The sequence below is a fragment of the Colius striatus genome, chromosome 4 (assembly GCF_028858725.1).
Source record: "Colius striatus isolate bColStr4 chromosome 4, bColStr4.1.hap1, whole genome shotgun sequence".
Lineage (NCBI taxonomy): Eukaryota > Metazoa > Chordata > Aves > Coliiformes > Coliidae > Colius > Colius striatus.
In genome coordinates, this window is record NC_084762.1 from 77,089,172 (window position 1) to 77,114,735 (window position 25,564).

At 40.4% G+C, this 25,564-nt stretch overlaps 1 protein-coding gene across 30 annotated transcripts in view; it reads left to right on the forward strand.

Annotated features, from left to right (window-relative positions):
• Positions 1 to 20,186, forward strand: part of RIMS2 (regulating synaptic membrane exocytosis 2) — a 466,103-nt gene extending 445,917 nt beyond the window's left edge. For 27 of the 30 annotated variants that reach the window (XM_061995371.1, XM_061995382.1, XM_061995378.1 and 24 more), the window contains 5 exons: positions 15,966 to 16,107; positions 17,559 to 17,671; positions 18,397 to 18,498; positions 19,377 to 19,516; positions 19,942 to 20,186. In XM_061995371.1, coding sequence (XP_061851355.1) covers positions 15,966 to 16,107; positions 17,559 to 17,671; positions 18,397 to 18,498; positions 19,377 to 19,516; positions 19,942 to 20,160 — 716 coding nt within the window. In that variant the 3' untranslated portion in view covers positions 20,161 to 20,186. Of the gene's footprint in view, positions 1 to 1,907; positions 2,052 to 15,965; positions 16,108 to 17,558; positions 17,672 to 18,396; positions 18,499 to 19,376; positions 19,517 to 19,941 lie in introns of those variants that run through there. The other 3 variants (XM_061995395.1, XM_061995396.1, XM_061995397.1) reach the window with 3 other exon arrangements.
• The last annotated feature ends 5,378 nt before the right edge of the window (positions 20,187 to 25,564 follow it).

A 25,564-nucleotide genomic window follows, 5' to 3' on the forward strand; every position in this document is an offset into this window, starting at 1 on the left:
TAAAATAAGTGCCTGTGGTGTCACATGAAACGTTTTATTAGGAATACTAGGTTATAGCTATCAAGAAATGAAAATCTTGTGCATATTGAAAAAATAGCTGTTAAAACTCAGTTTCTCTGTAGATGGGGTGATGATGGCTTCCATCCTCAACTGCTGTACTCCTGATTATTTTTCATGACAGTAATAGTGTTGACTGTTTGTAACCTCTTATCATTATATTCCTTTCCAAACATCAACTCAATGAAAAACACTCCAGGGGTGTGACTCCATACATATTCTTCATCATTTGGCTTCAAACTGGCATTTTGTTTGCAAAGTTTGTTAGATCAAACCCAAAATATCATCTACAATTATTTTATTTAAAGACCTTTGAAAGAAAACTGAAGAAAATCCTAACATTTACTATCATTACTCTTTAAGAGTATCTTAAAGATACTCTTTAAGAGTATCTTACTCTGTAAGAAAACAACAGCCACGTGCAATATTTTATACCACTTTTGCACTATTATGAACTATAGGGAAATAAGTTATTGACGCTGCAAGAGGCTGTTACTGTAGCTAGTACCTCTTTTGAATGATATCCAGTGCTTTAGCTTATCGCTTTGGGAGGAAGGTTTCCAAGTGCTGTACACTCCATTAATGTAATGTACTGGATAAACAGAAATGAAAGGTAATATTAAATAGTAGTGAGAAAATCTGGAAGTAAAATGAATGAAAAATAAAAATTATATCTTGTAGCTATAAGCAAATCCTGTGAATTCAGAAAAGGAAGCTATACCTATGTGTTTTATCATAAAAGATACACCTGTGTTTGCTAAAGAGGCAAACTTCACAGAGAAGCAGCTTGGCTTGTGAAAGAGGTGAAGAATTTGCCTGACGCCTGCCGGGCTGATTCCTCACCAGATGGTGGGCCATTGCCAGGAGCAGAAGCAATGGGCACACACTGAAACAGGAGCTCCCCACTGAAAACCAGGAAAAAAAAATGCACTATGAAGGTGACTGAGCATCGGCACAGGTTGCTCAGAGAGTCTCCATCCTTGGAGATACTCAAAGCTGCCTGGACACAGATCTGGGCAACTGGCTCTAGGTGACCCTGTTTGCAAAGGGACGTTGGTCCAACTGACCTCCTCAACCCGTATGTGATTCAGTGCTTCGCCCCTTCATACGGACACCACTGGCTCGCTGTCAGCGGTCACTGGCCTGAGCCACCCCCGGTGTCACCGAGGCGAGCGCCTTAGGGCAGCGCGGGGGCCGGCCCTCTATCCCACGGCCCCCCCTTCCTTTTCCAGCGTCGCTCCGGCCCCAGCGCTCCCTCCCGCCTCCCGCCGCGCCGGGGCCAGCCGCACGCCCAGCGGGGACCGCGCGGGGAGGAACAAAGTTTGCGGGCGGTGCCTGCAGGACGAGACGGGCCGGGCTGGGCCGGGACTCCGCTGCCGCCCGTCGCCACTTCCCGGTGCCCCCTCCAGCGCCGTCGGTATTTACAGCCGCCCGCCGCCGTGCCGAGCCGCCCCCGCCGGCGAGGCTCGCAACGCCGGGCGCAGGGTGTCGTGCCCCGTCACCTCCGCCTCCCGCCACGGTGACTTACGCCGCCGGCTGACGGCTCGCCCCGCTGATAGGCGGCCCCGGCGGCCCGCCCCGCCGTGAGCAGCGGTCCCGGCGGAGGCAGCGGGGCACAGCCGGGCACAGCCGGACAGAACGGGGCACAGGCGGGCGGACCGGAGCCCCGCGGCGCGCAGCCCGCCCACCGCTCTCCGCCGCCCTCAGGAGTGCCCCCGCGGCACGGAGCGCCGGCGGAGGGCTGCGCACCGCTCCCCGCCGCTGCCCCTGGTCCGCGCCGCTCCGCGCCTCCCGCCGCCAAGACGCCGCGCTTCTTGTACCGCGCCAAAGGCGGGTGCCGCTCGGCCAAGATGGGCCGTCAGACGGCGGCCGGCGGGCGCACCATGCAGCGGTCGCAGAGCCGGAGCAGCCTTTCCGCCTCGTTCGAGGCGCTGGCAGTCTACTTCCCGTGCATGAACTCCCTGGAAGAGGACGGAGGTGAGGGGCCGTGGCGGGCCGGGGCCGGGGGGCGGCAGGTCTGTGCGGGGGGCGGCAGGTATGTGCGGGGGGCGGCAGGTCTGTGCGGGGGGCGGCAGGTATGTGCGGGGGGCGGCAGGTCTGTGCGGGGTGCGGCAGGTCTGTGCGGGGGGCGGCAGGTCTGTGCGGGGGGCGGCAGGTCTGTGCGGGGTGCGGCAGGTATGTGCGGGGGGCGGCAGGTATGTGCGGGGGGCGGCAGGTCTGTGCAGGGGGCGGCAGGTCTGTGCAGGGGGCGGCAGGTATGTGCGGGGGGCGGCAGGTCTGTGCAGGGGGCGGCAGGTATGTGCGGGGGGCGGCAGGTCTGTGCGGGGGGCGGCAGGTCTGTGCGGGGGGCGGCAGGTCTGTGCGGGGTGCTTCCCGCGAGGCGCTCCGGCCGTAGCACCCGCGCCGGGCGCGCTGCGGGGTCGCAGCTGCCGGAGAGTGAGCGACTTGTGCTGAGAAAGGGGCTGGTGACATAGGGCTTGCAACCGGAGAATAAGGTGTGATTTATCAGATGATGTTGATTGTCACGTTGGAAATAAAGTTATTAGCTGAGCTTTAGTTGAGAAGAAAAAAAAAAAGTGGGGTAGAGGGTCTTTCCATTTTCGTAAAACGAAACACTCTTCCTTCCAAGTGGTTGTCTGATATTACTTGGGCTTACTCAAGTATCCCTTGCTGCTACTACAACATGATTTGAAAAAAGACGGACAGATTTGAACTATTAAATACTGCGCCTGTTCTCCTTTTTCTTGGGAACTGAAGTGTAGGTAGACAGCTCTGTGTACAAGTAGACCTTGCGAGTCTCACTCACAGTTAATCTCAACCAGTAAAACTCATGTGTAAATTCTGTATATTTGCTGCAGGACCAGAGAAGACAAGAAGAGAAATGCAATGGACCTTCTGTATAACTGTACAAAAACCAAACAAACAAGAAAGTAACAAAACCTAAGCTAGCTATCAAAAAAACTGAGAAATAAGAAGTTTCACTTACTTTTCAGAATGGATGTAACAAATGTACATGTATAGTTGGAAGTGGTACCAAATCCTAGGCAGGAAACAGTTTGTGTTTCATTACTTTGTTTTTAAAATACTGGTTTTGTGAGAAAAATAATCTGCTATGTTTAAGTATGTTCACATGTAGAATGAACTTATCAGAACTTTGAGTTTATCAGAACTAATTGAAGATTTTAATTTCATTTGTATTAATGGAGCATATTTCACCTTCTATAGATTTGAACAACATCAAATTAAGAATCAGCATTTGTCCAATGCCACTAGAGAAACTAATGTCACCTATATATGTATACCATTTATAATCTGTATTTGAAATATCCATATATGCATATATCACCTTCCACATCTCAGGCCATGAGTTCAGTGGCAAATATTTGTCCCCAGTCTTTACGTGTCTTAATTTACGTTTTAATGTGCAACAGTCCCTGAAGTCTATTCTTCAAAGCATCTTTCCTTTTCTGCTGGGAACGCTAAGGTATGGTCCCTTGCCTCTCCCCTGGACCCTACCCTGGGACTGGCCAGGTTGCCCCTTTCCGTAGAAAAGAGAGACCCGCACCCTGGGGCAAAATGTGCTGTCCTTCAGTACTCCCATCTGCTCCCTGCCTTAAACAATGACATGAAAAATATTGCCAGTAGACTGCAGGGTAGGCTTCAGAGGGCATTTTAATCCTTTGACGTGCTAATAAACACAACGAAAACACACATTGTTAAAATGAAAATCGTGGAAATATTATAAAATATGCTAAACATGGTTAGGTCTTACTTGAGGATTTTTTTTCTCCGTCATTCCAGATTAGTTGTCTTTTCAGTCCTGATTATTAGTTAGGATAATTGCATTAACTCTGTGTGAAATCAGAGTACTGATTTGGTTTGTTCTGGTCTGTTATATTTGCTTCTCTAGGAAATAACTAACTTATTCCTCAACTGAAATCTCTGTGTGTTTAAAACTGTTCACTGGTTCAAAGAAATATAAAATACGTGAAAGTCAGTAGAGGAATATATATTAATTTAAGGGTAATTGGAGTTATTTAGTTTGTCCCGGCAAGATGTTTAAATAGAAGTGTTAAAAGAATGTATACTAGGGTGTTTTTTTTTACATGTTGATGTACGTTATCTGATACTATTTAGATGTAGGGTACACTTGGAAATACATTTCATATAATTCTGATGAAAAAATAGAGATATAATTGCTATAAAGTTTTTATAGAACTGAGTTTCCACTACCTGAAATTTCAGACATTAGCAGGTTACAGAGAGCGTGACAGGCATGACAGCTAAACTCTTTTCCCAAGTGCTCACACTGAGATAAGAAAGAAAAATTTGATGGATTTTTTTGATAGCATGTCACCTCTGCACTCAAATGAGAGTTTGTTATCTTGTGAATGCTTCTGTGCAATATACGTACCACCAATGTCTCTAAGTAAGTATGATACGTGCACTCCTGTGTTCACATACGTAATGCTCTTTCACAGTTAAATTTGAAAAAGATAGATGTTAAACCCACTTTATAAATTATCCATCCTCAAGATGTAGTTATTTCTGTGTATGATGGACAGGTGAAAAAAGGTAGCCTGCTACAGAGGTGCTTTTACCTTTCCCGGTCAATCACAAATTTTAATACAACTAGAAAATCTGACCCCTTGAGACATTTATTTTTGGTACTGTCTTGAAAAGTTTTATTCATTAACTGCTGAAATGAACGTAGTGGTCTGTAGGTGTATCTCTGGGTACGAACGAATATGAGTACTGTCAAATTCGGAAGTAACTGGATAGTAACTAAATACAACATATTGCTAAGAATAATTTTAGTAACTATTTTTAACATAATGTTTGAGAAGATCCATTTGAGTGTCAGTTGATTTAAAAAAAAAGGTGACTTCTTAAGCCTGGTATCAAAGCTGTAATGTATTGCAGAAGAGAGCTGTGGAAAGGCTGCAGTTTTCCTGTTGGCAGCCATGAACTTGCCATGATCTGCCAGGTGTGCAGCACGGGGAACTGCTATTCACTGTAGTGTTTCTTACTTGCTGATCAGTTAGACGAGTCTTTCAAGTTTAATCAAATTAATTATTTTTCTTTTAATTATTTATTCTTTATATTAAAGGATATTCTGTGATTAAATTGAAAAGACATGGGAATTTCCAATGTATGGAAACTCCAATTTACATGTATGTGACATCCTTTTAGATGTCTGGATAGTCATAGTGCAAAATTCCATACACATAATATGTTTAAAAGTAGTGGATGTGAGTTTACTAAGCTTCCCTATGGATAACTGCAAAATATGCTGGAGCAAATGAATTCTTATATACAAGGTTACTGGAGAAGAATTACAGCTATCCAACATGCACTGAGAAAACGAGAGGCTCAGATTACATGTGGTCACTAGAGAGCCTACATCTGTTTTTATTGGTGGGACTGTTGACTTGTTGTTTCCTCAAATTAAACTGTGTGTAATTTTTGATGTAATAAATGTGCACCGCCATTTCCTTTTTATGCTCTATTTACATTTACTTCTGATTTGCATTTTCACTGAGGTGTTGACATAAACTGTTAAATAGCAGGTCACCAGGAGTGAAGCTATGGAACTGCTAGTCATGGCAAGATCTGTGTACGCCTTCCAAAAGGTAGTATATTTCATTTTCACGTCTTCTTTTGCCAAAGTTTTTGGGTGGTAGGGAAGCTATGAGATTCAAAGGGAAAGTCAAATGCTTTGCAGGTGCTAAAGACAATTCAGGAGGTAATTCATGATAATTTAAAACATAAATTAATTCAGAAAGAAATGGAAAGCATCTTGGTCTCACCATGTTAGAAAAACAAAAAGGCAATTCAAAACAAAATAAAACAAAACGCCACGGAATGTTCTTCAGTCCACAACAATCATGCCACAAATAGCCAGAATTAGTTGTGCATTCTAAGAAGATACATTACAGTTTTGCATATTGATGTCTATCAAAAATATTATATTGGTGTTACTGCAGGAGTTCAGCAGAAATTCAGCACATTATATGCTCCTGTCACCTGGCTAATAACTCTCCGGGAAACTTGCTCGAGGGGTTGTTCCATCCTACACAGATATCAGCAGGAGTGTTGCTATTGATGCTAGTGAGTGAAGGACTGGGACTTAGGTAAGTGCATGCTGAACTGCTCAGTTGTGCAGTGTAACTGACTTTGGTGGCATTTCTTACCAATTAATTCTTAGCAGTCATTGCTGGAATGAATCTCAGCAGTTCCTGGATTCTGTTCCTGTCGTCCCTCTGCAGGTCCCAGTAAACAGTAACAAGCAGACAATAATTTAACCAGAAACAGAAAATGGGGGAAGTAGTAACAAGAAATTAATTAACATGGTAATTATTAAAATTAAGAGAATCCTGCACATGAAGTAGTTATCCTCTTAAAAAGACTAAAGTAATAGTAGGAGTGAAGAAAGTAAGAATAACTGCATCTTCTTGGGGGAATTGACCTACTTTTTGGCCTTGGTGGTAAAGATGACCTTGTTTATGTAGAATGTTCATAGGCAGAGACAGGGTGGAGTATGAAAGAAGGGTGTACTGTCCTGTGGGAGGGCACCTACTGTAAAAAGTTAAGCTTTAAAGACCTTAGCTTGATTGATGCTAGCACAGCAGAGATTGCTACGCATCTCATGCAACAGTGGTGTGGCACCTCTTATAGCATAAAAATAACACCAAATATGGAATAGTAATCATTCCCTACAGAATCTGTATGACACTGAAACTTATGGTTGATAATTTTTTGTATTTGCTGCTAGAGCACTTGCTTAGGGGCTGAGCTGAGTCAGCCTTCCCTCCAGCGTGGTAGGGCTATCTCTCTCACTTGTGCAGCTCCTTGAGCTGATTCCAGAGTGGAGACAGTACAGAAGTCATTTCCAGCAGTTTACATTTATCTTTCTAGTCCCAAGTGTTTTTACCATTTACATTCAGGTGCTATGCTCATGAAGTGGTTATAGATGCCAAGAGGGATAAGAACTTTTCAAAAAGAAGCACACAAAAAGCTATACTGTTGCCAACAGAGTGTCACAAACAAAACACGTGTATTCTGGGAAACATCTGGAAAATCAGCAGAAAAGTAGAAGAGACTGCAGAAGGACTGACATTCCAAGTGTAACATACTTCAACCTGACTATATGATAGAAACACCTAACAGAATTTTAAAGCTGTGTTTCTCTTCTGAGCTACTAGTTACATCGCAGTATGTACCTGAATAGCTAACGGGTAACTCAAGTATCACTGTAATGGAAGCAGTGAAGCTACAGCATATGACAGGCTTTGTCTCTGGTGGTACCTACATAAACCTGAAAAAACCGTCCCACTTATATTTATGTGCTATAATTGTCATTTTTCAATGCCAAGGTCAATGGTGTAGTCAGAGCAGCAGCACACTGTGTTGCTCTTCTTTCCATTGGAAAGGTAAATGTTTTAACAGCTGCAGTTTGAAAATGGGTCATTACAGTGTGAAATTTGCTCAGTTTTGAGGTCTGTGGTTATTTAAGCAACGATATTTGCATAGTGTCATTACTTATCTTAGACAAAACTAGGAGAAAGAACTGTTTCTAATTTGTGTAATCTCAGTAGCCATCCAACTACTTGGCTCCATCTATCTCATTAAGCCCTAATAGAGGGTGTTGAATTGTTTCAACAGCCTTGCTACATCATTCAAAAATGCTGTACAGATCTGTCTGATAATGTGTGTAATGACCCTGCCTATACTAAAAATAGTCATGGTTGGGTTAAAGAATGGGGAGTTTACATGCTTAGAAAGTATTATTAAAAAAATTAAAAAGCATTTCTAAGCTCATCAATATGTACATTCTTCCTCATTTAAGAAGTTTTAATCCGTTCTTGGCATTGCATGGAACAGTTGTTATTAATAAGTGCGTAAGAATGCTATACATACAGAAAATTGAATGCACGTGTCAATGCAGAAACAATATCACTCAAAACTAGAGCAATGGTTTCTTTTTACTGAAGATGGTCATCCTTTATCATTGGCAAAATCAAAGACTGGGTTTAAACATTTACTGTGCTCGAGCATACACCTATGTAGAGATTACTTAAGTAAATGGTATCTAAAATTAGAATGCAATTCCAGAAAATTGCTTGCTCTACTTTTTTCAGGATTTTAATAGCTTGGGGATGAGACTGATTACCCACTGCCTTGCACTTTTTGTAGTCATGTAGTTTGTTGCAGAGGATGTACAAAGTGGATATAAAATGCTATCATTCTGTTTTGACACATGCTCAAAATATATACAGTCATAACTGTTACATTTTAATTATAAGAACATCCTCCTATGTGGAGATTACCGCTATGGTCTAGATGAAGGTTCCTAAAAAACTGTTTGTGCAAGTCATGTTGCATGTGGGACATACAGCTGTGGGCTGCTTTGTTGTCATATCTTTGTGTTCAGTTTTAGGGTAACCATATGAGGCTTTTGGCAGGTGTGTCATCTGAACATAGACAACCAGTGATCTTATCAGTAACAGAAACAGACTTTGCTGCAGTGCTGGAAAGGCTTGAGTGGATGTGTGCAGTTGTGTTCCTGATCCACTTCTCGCTGTCAGGAGTTATGCATTTCTAAATAAAATTAATTTAGATAACATATTAATTCTGCATTTGACATCAGCTGTTTTTATATTTCATCAAAACCAAACCCTTTTTATTTTCCCATATTTGAGACATTTAATGTGCAACAGTATTATTCCAAGTTAGAGTCAAACCTTTATGGATCTCAGGTTGGACTGGTCACTGAAGGGATGATTTAATAGCTCAGTAAACCTCAGTATAGCGGCTGACTTGGAAATTAATCTTACACAAATTTGAAAAATAGTTAATTTTCCTATTGTATATTACAATCAAGATCTGTAATCAACATATGTAAAACAAAGGATCCAACCACATCTGCATAGCCAGTTCATTGTTACATTGTCAGAGCCGAGTAACCAAAAGAGAAGTGTAAGTCACATCAGTACTATCACACACCTCTCATCATTACAGGTGCGGTTATTTAGTTTTGATCCCCTGGGATGGCTTCCAGTCCATTGACAGTCTGTTATCAGGGGTAAATTCTTTGTCAATGGAATGGCTAAGCAGTAAACCTATGTGCTGTGATTCTGTATATACTTAACTGGGATTTCCAGGGAGTGTTACATAGCACAGGTATTGAAAACAAGCTCTAAGCTGTCAGAGGCAGCTATTTGTTCTTTTTATATGTAGCATGTTCAACAGTGATTCTGAATAATAACACAAGGGATACTGTAATTGTAGGAACATTAAGTTATTAGCATATTGCAGAAACACTGCATTATTAACACGTCAGTCTTCTCATAATGTTTTCAAAAACTTTTGGGACCGCAAGTGTTGAAGAGCTTAAACTGATGGATGCCCCACACAGACAAAAGCAGTTTAATTGTCTGATGATCTTAAGAATTTGCTGAAGGGTCAGTTAAGAGTAAAAAGTGGGCATCAGCACAGCAGTGAAATTAAAGTGTCAGAGTACAACTTTAAATGTGTTTAAAAGTGGGAGAGAATAAGGAGCAGGTGCCTGCCTTAAACTACAGCATTGCTTGAGAGTAGTATGTGGTAAACTGCCTTCACATCACATGCCGCAAACAAGCCGTGGGGATCTTTATCAGATTGAACGTAAGACCAGACTTGACAGGGAAATGAAATGCAGACAAAGGATGCTGCAGCCTGTCCAAAGCTTTATATCCCAGGAACAACTGACATTCGTTATGGCTGCCTCTTGGCTCCTGTATATGGGATTCATCAAGAATGGGATCCATGAGCTTCTATACCAGCTTTTGAGCAGAAGACCAAGCAACAGTTTTGTAGTTGATTATTTCATTTGGTTCTTTCTTTCACTTTTTCGTAGGTTCTGTCTTAATTAAACTTAATCTTAATTAACCATGCTTCCCCCATGGCCAGAGGAAAGAGAGAAAGAAACACAAAAGAACAGGACAAGAGTGAAGAAGTATTTTTTGACTGAAAATTAAAAACTAGCGACTAGATAAGAAATTTTAAAACATGTAACGCAAACTGAGGCTGTCAGTCCATGCTCTCCCAGACTTTCCAAACCTGGCTGTTCCCACAGTGAATATCTTCCTTACTGATGGCAACTCTGCTTTTGAGGTATGAGAGCAGGCCGTTTCTCAGCATTTGACATTCAGATACTCCTGGGAGCAGGAACTGGAACACATCTCTTCCCTTCTTTCTTACAATTGCAAAGGAAGGGAAAGCTCCTAGTTACATTTCCTACTTGATCCTGCAAATGATCTTTCAGTTTCATAATTGCTGATGGCACTCAGTGTGAAAATACTTCATCAGAAGAACTGTAACATGGTGCTTCATAAGTTGGTTGTTTGCACTGGCCTCTGAGAATTGGTGAAGTGAGCTCAGAGCTTCTCAAACTGAGGTGACAGTGCAATCTGGGTTTCCCAAATCTTGCTTAAATTAGTAGATCCTAATCGCACAGATTCACAGAATCTTAAGGGTTGAAAGGGACCTCGAAAGATCATCTAGTCCAGCCCCCCTGCCAGAGCAGGACCACTTAGAGTAGGTCACACAGAAACTCATCCAGGTGGGTTTTGAATGTCCCCAGAGAAGGAGATTCCACAACCCATCTGGGCAGCCTGTTCCAGTGCTCTCTCACCCTCACAGTAAAGAAGTTTTTCCTTATGTTTCTTTGGAACCTCTTATGTTCCAGCTTGTACCTGTCGCCCTTTGTCCTGTCATTGGACATCATTGAGAACAGCCTGGCTCCAAACTCCTGACATCTACCCTTTACATATTTGTTAATGGTAATGAGATCACCCCTCAGTCTCCTCTTCCCTAAGCTAAAGAGCCACAGATGCTGCACTCCCTTAATCATCTTTGTAGCCCTGTGCTGAACTGTCTCCAGCAGCTCCATGTCCTTCTTGAACTTAAGGGCGCAAAACTAGACACAATATTCCAGATGCAGTCTCACGATGGCAGAGTAGAGGGAGAGGAGAACCTCTCTTGATCTACTCACCACACTCCTTCTAATAATGGATATCTGCTGCTTGGAATCTGTGGGTGGCAGAAGTACAAACACAACTCAGTTGTGGTTCCCAGCAATACTTCAATGAGAGCTAGATGCCCCATTTGATGCAGCCAAATCTTTGGCTGCTCAGACATAGAACTGTGTGGATGCAAGGGAATTTGGGACCTACCTTGTCCCCCTTTTCTTACGTAGGATCAAATGTTCTCAGACTGTCTCTGACGATTTTTTCCAGCCTGTTCTTAACGAGCCCAGAGCAGATGCCTAGATACATAAAGAGCTTTACTCTTGAAAAAATAGTCACTTAAAGGCAGCTTATTTTCTGTGTGGATATAACTCCCAAGTTCAAATGAAAATACGGAAGCAGTTTGCTGCAGCCTTTTTGGTGAGATGGGGAAAGCAGAGAAGAGGCACTTCAAGCACTGGAGTGTGTTTTTGAAGCCACAGCTGCTCTGTAGAACTCCTACCAAGAGGTCAGGTACCACCTGGGGACTGGCGTAGCCTGCCCGCCTCTGCCTGTGCCGGCCATGTCCTGTCTTGGGGCTCTGTGCCGGGTGGTGAGCAGTTGTTGGAAGCTCTTGCTGGGAGCAAGCTGAGAGCTCTCGCTTTCCCTACTGGAGGCAGATTTCATCTGGCTAGATTCCAGATCACGGACTGTAATCCATTGCATTCACTGCAGTTTTTGACTTGTCCTCATCTGATATTGAAGATTATATCAATAATTTTACACCACTAATTTACAAGTTATTTGCTCTCCAAGTTGTGGGAACAAATAATTCTATGTGTAATTTGAAAATGTGGCCTGTGGAGTCTATTTGCAGTAACCATATTAGTTAAATTACCAGTGTGATTAACTGTAAGAATGAATGTGCTTTTGTAAATGCCAAAGCAATTATTTCTGCTAATTTATTCCACTCCTTACAATATGGCTGCAAGAATCTGAACTAGTGTTTTTCAGATAATGTGTTCCATATTTTGTGATGAGGACTTGAGAGAAATTTCTTCTTTCTGGGGCAATTAGTTTATACTAATTTGAAGAACATTTTCAAGGTTCTTTGTATTAGAGTTTAGTAAATTTTGAGTAAAATTATTTTCAGTGTAAGTGGACTGCAATGTGCTAAGAAAAAAAAGGCACACTACTAAGCGCTCTTGTTTCTGTATCCTTTCATTTGGTAGGATTAAAAACAGCACGCATGAAGTGACTGTATAGGTCTGTATGATTATAAAACCAGTCCCCACTTTTACAATGGCATCGGTTACATATTTGCTTCTACATTTTTGTCTGATGCATTCCCAAGTTATTCATCTATCTAAAGATCAGCTTCACCTCAGTTGAGTTCATTAAACTGTATGTTTTTTTTCACAAATGTTTTTGAGAAATGATCTTTCTTAAAAGAAAAGAACAACTTTAAAACTTATTGTTGGTTTGTTCCTTTTGGGTTAGGTCCAGTACAGAATGCAGCCACACAAGTAGTTGAGTTAGCACAACAGAGGAGATTTTAATTTCCAGGCAGGAATGAAGGAAAACAGTTTGGGTTTACTAGAATGATAAAACCTTCTGCCAGACCTTCTATGAGCTGCAGTTTAGAAGTATGGAACCAAGGGTTATTTCTTTGAATTGACTAACTACTTTGCAATTTCACTGCCACTTGCAACCTTTTAAGTATTTTAATGCTAAATTTATGAAACACAGGTTATGCATTGGGTAAATACTGTCTTTGCTTTTGAATTGCTTGAGGAATTGTGGAATTGGTTTTAATTTATTGTATTTTTCCAGGGACCAACGTATTGCTAGTATTGGGGGCAATCAAGTGTAGATATTTCTTGTGTGTCTTGTTTCATATTATTTTGGCCAAGCTTAATCTGATAGAATATTCATCTCTACAGCAGTGTCTCAGGAGTCATGCCTGTGATCTGGATCTTCTTATATACTTTATTCCAACTGCCGTTACGCTGTTAAAATCTGCAATTCTTGTTTCAAGAAGTATTAATGTCACGATTAGGAGCCTTATCACTGAAAGGTCAGATCTTTCTCTTTTGAGAGCATCAGAGAACTCTGCCTGTTTCTGTTGAAAACTGGAATATAGTTATTCACAGTCTCCTTTCAGCACTCCTTAAATTTAGTGCCAAGGTGAAAATAATTACTGTTTACCACCCAAACTTATACAAAAATTGGATATACTCCACATGCCTAAATTTCATGCTGTATCAAAGTTTTAACTTCTCAGTTGTCAGCCTGTTTTCATGTGAACCAGAGTACTTATTTCAGTTAAAATGAATGTGTGAGAGTAAAACTGCTTAAAAATAAGATTCAGAGGGAGGCTAAGAACAGCTACACGTGTGCCTTTACGAAGACTTGAGTGGCAATTGCACCAGTTCTGCCTTGATTTCTCAACAAATTGATGTGTGACAGATGTGATGGTGGTGTTTTTCTGTGAATGGTCTGCTAGAGTGAAGGCATACAGTCTTACAATTCTAATTCAGAAAAAATATGCGTTACTACTTAATAAAAGTTACTATATACTTCTTTATCACATATTGAAACACATATTTATTCGATATCCCAAATCTTTGAAAGATACAATATGAAGAGATTGAAGATTCATGCAAGGTGGAGATGTTTTATTAAGTCTGCATGAGAGAATCTTAAGTTTGCAACAATGAGCCGAGAATGACCACTGTTGAACCAGGCTGAACAAAAATGAATGCTTACTAAGCAAAAGAGCTCTTACAACAGAAGAGTAATATCCTGTAACAATTCTTGAATTAAAAGAGCATGGATCTTCAGGAGTTACGTACCTTTCAAATGTACCTGTGATGCAGTGTACCTTTTCTACAAAACTATAGCACATTTTTTTTCCTGGCAGTTTTGTGGGACTATTTTTTTGATGAGTGACTGGATTTAGAACCACTCTGGAGCAGTACTGGAAGTCAGCTGCCAGCTTCTGTTAGTTTAACATAAATAATAAAACCAGCAGACATTTGGAACAGTACAACCCAACAGAAATGAAATTGTTGATTTCTGCCCTTCTTTTTTTATATGTCTTGTTAGCCTTGTATCTTTTTTACTTGGATTTGTTATGCCAGGTATTGATGGAGATTTTCAGAAGTAGTTTTGATGTACAAAAAAAATTACTCTTGTCATTCATATGGGTAGCTGAAGTTATAGAAGAAAATGTTTACTTCTGTAATTTTTATATACTGATTAGAAGTTACAGTCTTAAGGAATGTATAAAAGGCTTGTAATAAGAAATATCGTTTGAACCACTTATGGTACTGCTATAGAAATGTTTCACTGCTACTAAATATTGCAAAGTTATTAATCTTTCTTGACAAGGGACCATTGGGTTTCAAGGTGTTTTGAGTGTCTGTTTACTACTTCATTGAAATTTCTGTTTTCTTCATCTGACCTAACATCCCTTCTGACTGAAGGGCCTGGTAAACTTCAACACACGCTGTAGCCTGTAGTGCAGTGTGACAGTGAGTGTGGACATTGAAATCGACGTCCCTCTCATATTCCCTGTCCAAAGGTGCAGGCCCTCTAAGAAAAGCTCCTGTGTTTACACGTTCTTCTCGGGCTGTGAAACTCTTTATCACAGGACAAACTCGCTATTTTCCCTTCTCAAATCCCTAGAGCTTCACCAACTTGACAGGTCTACCGGTTCTGCTGACCTTTGGTGCACGATGGGCAAGAGAAGATGTAAAGGGTAGCAGAGGCTACAAACATCTGTGGAAAAGAATGAGTCCTGAGATATCCTAGGATATTGGTTGTTACTCTATTGTCATTGTATCAATATTAAAGATTTCTGATATTATTTTGTGTTGTGTACATTTAGTTATTGCTTTTATCATTTCGGCAGTGTATTACACATCACTGAGTGTAAATCAGAAGGGTATTGAACAGATAGAAGGAATCAGAATACAGAATTGCCTGCCTCATTGCAAGGAACAGCATTTAGTATCAGAAATGACATGGAGTGTCTGTCTTACTCATGAAAGAAAGAATGAAGCTTCATTAGTAATCTTTTTTTTTCGTTTTTTTTTTAATGTTGGTTTTGTTGTTGGTTTTGGTGGTGATTTCAATATATCTTCCAGGTGAGGTTTTGATCAAAATTACTACACTGAGATGCTATTATATCAAGTTTTGGGTATTTTTCCCTTGTCTGATACTTAGCTATCTGTCACTTTGTTGTTTTTACAACTAAAATTAAATTATGTGGGCAGATACAAAAATTTTTACTCTTAAAGGTGGTAATAAATTTTCATATTATGCATGAAAGTCAATACCATATTTTTTAGATTTAAAGTTAAAGCAGCTAGTGAAATGAGAAGAGTGTGAGTGAACAGAGGAGAAAGAATGGGAAGGGTTCTTGATTTGTTGTTTACTGTCCTCACTAATGGATATTTGTAACTTGATTTAGTAGTTAATGACCAAATATTTTTAAATCAAATAATTCATCTGAATGAAGACACTACAAGTTTTGGCATAATGCTAACATTTTAATTGAATTCCTAAAAGGAATGTATTAATCCAAAGAAAACATACTTTAAACACACTAGACTATGCGCAGTGTAAATTTGATTCTCTTTCTGGACAAATTTGTGTCATCTGCTTGCCGCCTTCCCTTGGAAAGCAGGTGATGACAGAAATAAACTCCTGGAAAAACATTAAGGTTGCTACTTGCCTATTATAATAAAAAATGGTAATTTTTAAGTGGAAATTTTGGTAGGGGTCTTTAATTTCTGTCACTGAGTGTTTGTGCCACATGTAGTGGTGGTGAGCTGCCCACAGTCGTGCCCCACAGGGCCGCCCAGCTGTGACTGACAGTGTGGTGCAATGGGGCTTTTGCTTTTGTCTCCACAGAAGCAGGGGGCAAGAAGCTGCGGAGCACCGTCCAGAGAAGCACTGAGACAGGACTGGCTGTGGAGATGAGGAACTGGATGACTCGTCAGGCCAGCCGGGAGTCGACAGATGGGAGCATGAACAGCTACAGCTCTGAGGGAAAGTAAGCAGCAGATAGAACTGTGGTTACCTGACAGGCTGCCCAGGGAGAGTGTAGAGTCTCCTTCTCTGGAGGTTTTCAAAACCTTTGTGAACATGTTCCTGTGTGACCTGATCTAAATGGACCTGCTTCTGCAGAGGGATTGGACTGGATGATCTCTAAAGGTCCCTTCCAACCCTACCATCCTGTGATCCTGTGATGTTTCTCCGTGAAACTGGTAGTTAGACCAAGGTGTGGTGAGCACTTTGGGTCCTGCTCTGTCAGAACTCACTTCACAAGCTAGTGTAACAGGTGAATCAAGCCTAAGTCTTTCCCTGTGACTGAAAGCGTCTCCCAGTGTTAGTCTCGGAAGGATGAGTATCATTTCTGCTGTGCCATGAGAAGGGCACCTGGTGGGTCAGAGCATCAGCATGCAGTGTGGCAGGAGGGGAAGTAAGTGCAGTACACCAGGTAAAACACAAAAAAGGACAGGTTTTCTTCTGAAAACTCCTCGCATAGGTCTGTGCTTTGCAAAGCAAAGCATTTCCAGGTCTTATTCGCGGAGCTCAAGAGTTTTTCAAAGATTCTGCCAATTAATCCTGAAGAAATGATCTAGGCAGAAGTATGAGCCTGTCATGCCTCATACTTTTCATAAAAGCTTGAGTTAAAGACTTCTGAGTGATATGTCCAAGACATTGTCCAGAAATGTGGATAGATTTATTAGTGTTATTAACAGCATTGAACAATATACCTATACTGCTCAGTGTATCTTACATATCTAAATTGATGCACTGTATACATTTGAGATGGACATTTATTTATGGTCAGTCATTACAAATCTCATTAGTTCTTGTTGCTTTGTAATGGGTCATAGATAATTATGGCAAGAATTTGAATTTTAAGTTACTTTGATCATTTGCCACAATGGATTTCAGTTCCATTATTGAGTATATGTCATCCTCAAAGCTATTTTTAACAAAATTTTTATAATGAATGCTGATTTTAAAGGTGATTTAAAAAATAGTGACCAGTATTCAATCTAATGTAGTAATTTCACTGGATACCTTTGACATTCAGCCACTGAGTCCACATAGGCTGAGAAATGTGAGCAATTTTACCTTCTTGTAACTAAATTACTGGTGAAGCACATGTATATTATTGAACTGGTCTCATATAAATACTACAGTAATTACCAGTGGTCTTTACTATGTCAAAAAAAGACAGCACCATGGAAATATATTACTATGGAAATTAGACTTTGTTTATATGCTGGAGGCTGAGTTGCTGTTTTTTATACACTGTGAGGTTTTGAAAATTACAGTAATTGTTTTGTAATTTTGTCAGTGTAAATAAGTTCCTTGTGAGCAGTAGTACCAAAGACATAAACCCAAAATGTAAAACATCTAGAAAACAAAAAAGGATGAATTCAAGTGTGCTTATTTTTTGAGGCTTATTTTTCAATATTACTTTTTTAGTTTGATTTTCCCTGGTGTGAGGTTGGCTGCAGACAGCCAGTTCAGTGATTTTCTGGATGGACTTGGTCCTGCCCAGCTTGTAGGACGACAGACTTTGGCAACACCATCAATGGGTAAGCATATATATCCTATAGTTATATAATCTACTGGGTCTGGTAATTAGAACATAGAAATTGTCTAGATTCTAAGTCTTTAAATAAGGATTTACCACGTGGTTTTGAACAATTCGGTTAAGACCAAAACTGTAACCTTAGCCAAAGTTGAACGTAATTGTGGATGCTTGTAAGACACTTAAAAGTAGAAAGGTGCTTTGAAAAAATTCAGATTTTTATCTCTTCTTCAATGTTCCATCTTTAAATTTTCCATCTTTAAAATGTGTCTAGTGAGTCCAATCCTTTCTCTAAGTCACTTGAATAAATCAGAATTTAGCTGCAAAGAGTTTATTATTACTGTGCTTACAGACTTTTTTTTAAATTGACAAGATATCTTTTCATACTTCATCTCAAACTAAAGGCATGATGAAGAGATTTCAAGCAGTTTTATAGAGCTGCTTTATACTAATGGCTGCAAACAAAAATAATTGAAATTGAAGGGCTAGGGGCCTAGGAAATGGGAGGGAAGATGTTGTTGCAGGATTCATAATTGTTTACTAGTGTAAATAGCAATGAAGAAGATTAAATATTAAATTATCTTGTAGTGCTAGAATCCTTACCATACTTACTAGTGGAATGCAGATGACTCAGGTCATCACCTGTTCTTCCTAGGAAGTCACATAACGTTTCATAAATTTAGGTATTTCTGAATTACAGTGACAATATGTTTTGTTGTTGTTGTTTAGGAGATATCCAGGTAGGAATGATGGACAAGAAAGGACAACTGGAAGTAGAAATAATCCGAGCTCGTGGCCTTGTTGTAAAACCAGGTTCAAAGACACTGCCAGGTAAGGAAGAAAAATCTTAGCAGCGATAAAGTTCTACCAAAAAATCCAACAAACCCCCAGTTTCTGGGGCTTTACTGTTCAACTTGAGTAAACACTTAGCAAACTCACAGTATTGGACACTGGAGTGCATCAAGTATTGAAATGGTTTACAGAAAATCAATGCTGCTTCAAGAGGAAAAAAAAAATTAGACTGGTATCTGGACTACCAGAAGGCATAAAAGTATTTCATAATAGCAAACACATAGTTGGTTATGGGGACAAAGGTAGATACAAACTGCAAATGTGATATAGGAAACATAGGGGTGAGGTGGGAATCAACAAGAGGTATGGAACAGGCAACTACTTGAAAAGTAGACCAGCGTTTGATATGTACTCCTAATTTTATAATCTGATGTCCTATCACTATGTGAAAAGGACAATTTAATGATATTTTTAGCAAACTCTTCTGCCAAAATAGAAATTATGTCAGAGTCTTTTTTTCAAAGACTTTCACCTTTTATATAATATTAAATTATTAACAATTAGGAACATTGACTCAAATCTTACCAAAGTCAATGTAAGTCATTCGTTTACTTAACAGGCCTATCTTGCATACCGTACAGTGTAGAGATACTATATACAGGAATTTTCCAGGTCAAAATCTGAGTTGTTTCATGGTGAAAGAGTCGTATGAAAAAAAAAAATTACACCAAGGAGAAAATTAAAGAAAGTGGTTAAATGCTTTGCATGTGAATAAATGTTGATAGTACTTGTGGAGACTTTTTTCACATAAGTATATATCCAGTAAAAGGCTGTTTTCATCATATGGTGTTGGAACAATGTATCTGTTATGCAAAAAATCTGGACTTCTTTACTTATTATTCTTTCTTTCTTCTAAGCACCATATGTAAAGGTGTATCTATTAGAGAATGGAGTCTGCATAGCCAAAAAGAAAACAAAAGTAGCAAGAAAAACACTTGAACCACTTTATCAGCAACTTTTATCATTTGAAGAGAGTCCCCAAGGAAAAGTTTTACAGGTAATTTGCATCAATATTCTTCTGAATCTGATAACATCACCAGTACATTTTTCACTAAATAAGTTTCAGTCTTCCTTTCATGCTTCATTTAACAAATTCTGCTATTTCAAATATTACAGTAACAACTGTTGATGCAAGTAGAAAGTGCTGAGCAGAAGTTAGTTGTAGTTGATTTTGGTTTTGCTATATTGTATGGTCTCCTTCTCTCACTGGGCTTTTAGTATCATGAGTAGCTGCTCTGTTACTACCCAGGTCATTTCCATCATTGCATCACGATGAGTATATGCAGAACTAAACTATGCCAGCAGTCAAGTTTTTCCTTACTTACTAGAATTAAATAAGGAGAGACATTTGATAAATCAGATTGAAACTCTCATCACTGTTACTGAACTTTTTCTGTTTTCTTGTGTTTCCTTTGCTAACAGATAATTGTTTGGGGAGACTATGGACGTATGGATCACAAATCCTTTATGGGAGTGGCTCAGATACTTTTAGATGAACTGGACCTGTCCAACATGGTGATTGGGTGGTTCAAACTCTTTCCTCCTTCTTCCCTAGTAGACCCAACCTTAGCTCCTCTCACTAGAAGAGCTTCTCAGTCATCTCTTGAAAGTTCAACAGGACCTTCGTATGCTCGCTCATAGCAGCTGTGAAACTGTTGTCATAGCAACCAGCGTTACAAAAATAATAAAATTACAGGTCGCAAACCCTGGTAACACTGCATGCTTAATGTTGTGTCTTCTGAGCCTGTTTCTAGGGCTGTAACGCGATCCTGTGTTCTCAAGGAAGTTGCACACATTGTGCCCTACAGAAGGCCCTCAGGTGAAGGACTGAAGTCACAAAGAACTGATAGGTTTGGAGTTCAGAGACACTCAATTTTGGTCCAATTCGAAGCCATGGACTATATGAAAAGAATCAATCTGTTTCATGCAACAAAAGTCCTTTTCTATGGCATATCTGTTTTGTTGCTCCCGTTTCTTTATTTATCTGCCCTCCCAAAGCTTGGTTATGCCACAGAAATGGAGTTACCTTCCCATGAAGCCATGTAACATTCAGTGGATTCACAGACACTGGAAGAAAAGAAGAATGTAAGGATGCTGGAAAAGTCAACTGTCATTCGAAACAGTTACTTGAGACACGAAAACTCTTCATATGAAAAGGTTCCAGACAAAGTGGCAGGCTTCGTACCTCCAGCTAAAGATACAGTGAAACCCTAGACATAATGGACTCCCTGAAAAACAAAGTTCTGTGGATATACTGTACTGTATGAAATTAAAGAAACTTTTTTGCATGGACACAGATTTAGCTGAACACTTTAATTATTTTCTTGGGGCTGCAACTTGCAAAAAAAAAAAAAAGAATAAATCAGCCATTTTCAACAATTTATATTATTTTTAAAAATAAATTTCACTAGTGCATGGTTTTAAAGGGAAGAGAATGCGACAAGGTGATACAAAGACACACCACGTTTATCATTCTTTAAACCAGTCATGGTCTGTATTTTTGCAGACGTATATTAAAAATAAAAATTTCTAGCAAATATTTAAAATTCTGTTTATGTGACAAGAAATAAGTGTAATATATTAAATTTATTTAAATGTAAAGGTACAAGCCTTGTAAAGTTCAACATAATGTGCAAATTGTACACTTCTTTTACCTCCTCCTTTCTCTGTCTCTCCTCCCAGTTTCCATTCTTCCTTTTGCTCTTTCTCCCCTCTACCTCCTGGGATGATCATCATATTCTAAAATGGCTACCTTTTGACTTATTACTCTCTTATGCCCCACATTCGGTTCAGGGTTGCAGATTGTTCTGCATTTCTGGATTATTTGAGAAAAATATTGTTTAAGAACTTAACTTTTTTTCAAGCATGTTGAAAAGGATTTTGCAACATGGCTTGGGAGTACATTAATGTAATTCAGCATGTATTTGATAAAGAAGATATTTGAACTTTTTGCAATTTATTGTACAGTGCATGGTAACTTATTTTCATTTTTTCTCACCTTCAAATTGAATTCTACAGCAAAATACTGGAATCGTGGCCATTGTAAGATGTCTTCAATAAATTTGTTTTCAGCACCAGCATCTTTCATTCAAAAGTTGAACTATCATTTCTTGAAGGTTTTTGGAAAGAGGAAAAATTAAATACCTGGTTGATTTTAGGGAAATAAATTTAAATGCTTTTATTTGCACTAAACCAAGTGAATTGCTCATTTTTGAGATTACAAAAGCAACAAACGTTGCTAATTCGTACAGTTCTTCTGCTGTAAAGTTCAATTTTCATAAACTACACTTGTGTTGCAAAAGACATAATTAGCTAGTATCAGTCTGGAAAATATCAATCTTTGGTTCATAAAATAGCCTTAAAGAAAGCTTATCAGTACCACTCTGACAGCTATTTGACATCATTGCCAGAACCGTCGCTGCAGTCAATGGATCTCCGAAGACCTGTGTTTTGTAGCAGGCAGCAACTACCGTTGGGTGGTGCTGCAAGTTCGAGTTTCTCATTAAATTACATTATTTAAAGGGAGTGTAACTGGCAAACGTTTAATAACAAAATATCTTTTTTTTTTTTTCTGGGTCTTTGTATGCCTTTAATACCTGTTTAAGGTTTAATATTGAAACCTTGCAATAATTTTTGAAATACACGTTACATTTACCTTAAAGGCTACACAGAATTATTCTGATTTTGTTAGAAAATCTGTTGAAGTTTCCCATGAAGAAATTACACATGCCTCATAAGAGGGCAAAAGTAATAATAACAGTATCACTTAAAATGCCTTTTACTTTGTGCAATATCATATAAATCAAGATTGTGTCTTGTCTTCAGAGTTTATATAATGAATTATTGTTAAGTTAATGGACAGACTGGTAAAATTATATTTATTGAAGTAATTTAGACACCTGTCTACCAGAAGCAAACAAATGCTGCTAATATGCAGTCTACAGTATCCCCTAGGATATTAAACAAAAATGCATCACCATTTTCCTGATACTGTGAGATGCGCTCACATGTCCTTGTATGCATAGTCCTATATAAATTATTTCAAGTTTTAAATCCAAGGACATGATGCATGGAAAGTTTGTACATACTTGTCATTATACAGTATTTATTTTTTAAAAAAAAATGTATTTTTTTTTAATTTTCACACATCTGCAATTCTACTTATGGTTTAGTCATGTAAATAGCACTATTCCAGTGATCACTGCTGTCTTGTACATAGTATGTTTTAAAAAGTTAAAAGGAATTACAGTTGAGGATAAAAAAAAAATAGGGCAGATTAGGCCTGTAATGAACACCAACTAATGTAAATCAAACTCATTCTGGTGATGGTATTTAACACTTTAAATAAAACATTTTCTTTACAGAACTTGTGTACACTGCTTTGTTGCTTTTCTCCAAGATGATGAGCAGCATCCTTCAGTGCAGTCCATGGCAAACAGCACGTGCTGCTGAAGAACAAGCAAGCTATTCTTCTTGAAAGTACTGCAAATTAAAAGTTTTTTTTAAGATAACAGGCTCACTGCAAGAGGTTTCTGGACTGTGTGTGCGCACAGGCAAGGGAAGTGGAGGGAGGTTGGGTCTGCCTGTCCCCCAGATGGGTGTCAGGCTAGGTGCTGCAGCCACATTCCTGCTCGCTGGAACTGGCTCAAAGCTGCTGACCATGGCTGCAAGGACATGCTCCAGGTGGTGTGAAGTGCTACCAGCAGTGGGTGCAGAGCTACTGTGCCGTCCAGTTAGACTTTTGGCACTTGGAACAGTGTGGCCACACTCGGGGTGACTCTAGTGAACGGTTGTGGATTGAACTCCCATCTTGTTCTCAGCTGTGTCCGGAGGGCAGTGCCTGGCTTCCCACAGCAATGCTGGAGGGCTTTCCTGCCCAGGTGTGTTCCAGACACTGCTTAATTCACCGAGAAAGCTGTAGCCTTAGATTTTTAGCTGCTGGACTATAATATTAAACAGGTTGGACTGTAAAAAGGCTAGGCAGCAAGGCTCTGGACCAGCCATGGCAGGAGGGGGGATCAAGAATCAGCCATACACAAGGCTCCATCCCCACTTCCTGGGGGGTAAAGCTGAGTCGCAGGAATGGGGCTGGGGCTTGATGGGCTGTGCCAGCACTGTCTGTGCTGGGATATTCATGTGTATTTTATGTATCTAAATATGACATATATTTATAAGCAATCAAACAACTGAGATGGGAGCTCTTTAAAATCCTCCAGCTGCTGAGGTACCCAAAGGAGGGGAGGAGGAAAAAAAAACCAGAAGATGGTTTAGGTTAGTGTTTGGACTTGATGAGCTTAAAAATCTTTTCCAACAGTAACAATTCTATGATTCTATGATCCTAAAAAGACTGTAAAAAGGACAGAGTACCCATCTGGCAGTGGTGGTTGCTGAGGCTCACGCAGCATCAGCAGCACAGAGCAGGCAGTAAAGACCTCTACAGCTGTGTGTGAGGGTGAGGGTGGCATGTGAAGCCAGTTAGACCCCAGAAAGTCCCTCTTCTCCTCTGCTAATGCTGACGTTGCTTTTGCAAGGGTGACAGGACAGGCAAAGTACCTGGGTCAGAACTAGGTTGTGATGGCAGATGAGGGTGCCCTGTGACCTGGAGCACAACACCTGCACAACCCTGCACTGGAGTGGGCAGCAGGGCAGCAAACCCTCTCCTCCTACAGCTGAACAAACCAGAGTTTGTGTGCCTTTGGCACTCTCTAGGAGTAGACACACTCAGAGAATACTCACAAAGACTCCCTAATGCAGCTGTACAGGTTAAAAAAAGCCACAATACGCTACTTTTCTAAAAGATAATTTTCTTCATTGAGACTATTTCTCAAGATTGCTTGCTTGTTTCCTCTCACCAACACCTTCTTACCCATCTCCACCTAATTTCAAATAAAACACAACTGTAGCTCGTTTTGTCAGTCCCACTTTACTCATGGCTGCTAAACAGTGGTTCAGATGGTTGATTCATGCTGTTATTCTGGGAAGTGTTTGTGCCAATAAAAAAAATATGCTAAAACGCTGTGTCATCCTAACTGTGGGACTTTTCTGCTTTTGTCCCTTTACTGTGGGTCTTCAAAGCTGTCGTGGTTTTGATCAGACAGCAATTAAGCACCACAACAGTCTCTTGCTTGGTGCCCCTCATCCACTCCCACCCTCATTAGGATGGCAGAGGCCCCAGCAAAATGGGAGGAAAAAGATAACTAAGGTTGTTGTGGATTGAGACAATGGCAGGGAGGACTCACTGCCAATTACAGTTCTGGGTAAGAGAGACTTGACTTAGAGAGAAAAGTAGGAAAGTTTATTCTACTACCTACAAGAAACAGAACAGAACAACAACAAAAAAATGCAAAAAGACAGTAGGATGATGAAAAAATTACAACCAGCACTTTAAGATCTCCCTCCCCCATCCCTCCTTTCTTCCTGGGCCCAGCTCAGTGCTCCGAATATCTCTACTTCCTCCTCCTTCAACGGCTCAGGGGGGCAGGGAATGGGGGATGTGGTCAGTCTCTCACAGATGGGCTCTGCTGCTTCTCTCAGATGAGGACAACTCTTTGCCTTCTTCCCCTGCTCCGATACAGGGTCCCTCCCCCCGAACACAGTCCTTAACAAGCTTCTCTGGTGTGGGTTGCTCCCAACAGCTGCAGCTTCTGCTGATACATGGTCCCTCACACGGGACGCAGTCCTTGGTGAATATCTCTGGCCTGAGTTCTTCCCCACAGTGGCAGTTTCTGCAGATACAGGGTCCCTCCCTCTGGACATGGCATGTTCTGGGCATAATTTTAATGAGCTTCTTTGGTGTGGATTCTTCCCCATGGTTACAGCTTCTGTGAATATGGGGTCCTTCCCTCTGGGCATAGTCACTGCCCATAGCACAGGGTATTTAAGGAAGAGAATCACTGTCGTGGTTTAGGCCCATCAGGGAACAAAGGCCACGATTAGCCTCGAGTACCGAAGAGGCTGAGAATTGCTCAAGGGCAGGGAGAGCTTAATTGCCGCTTAAGGTTCAGGACAAAACAGACCAGGCCACTCAGTTTGGGGAAGAAAACAG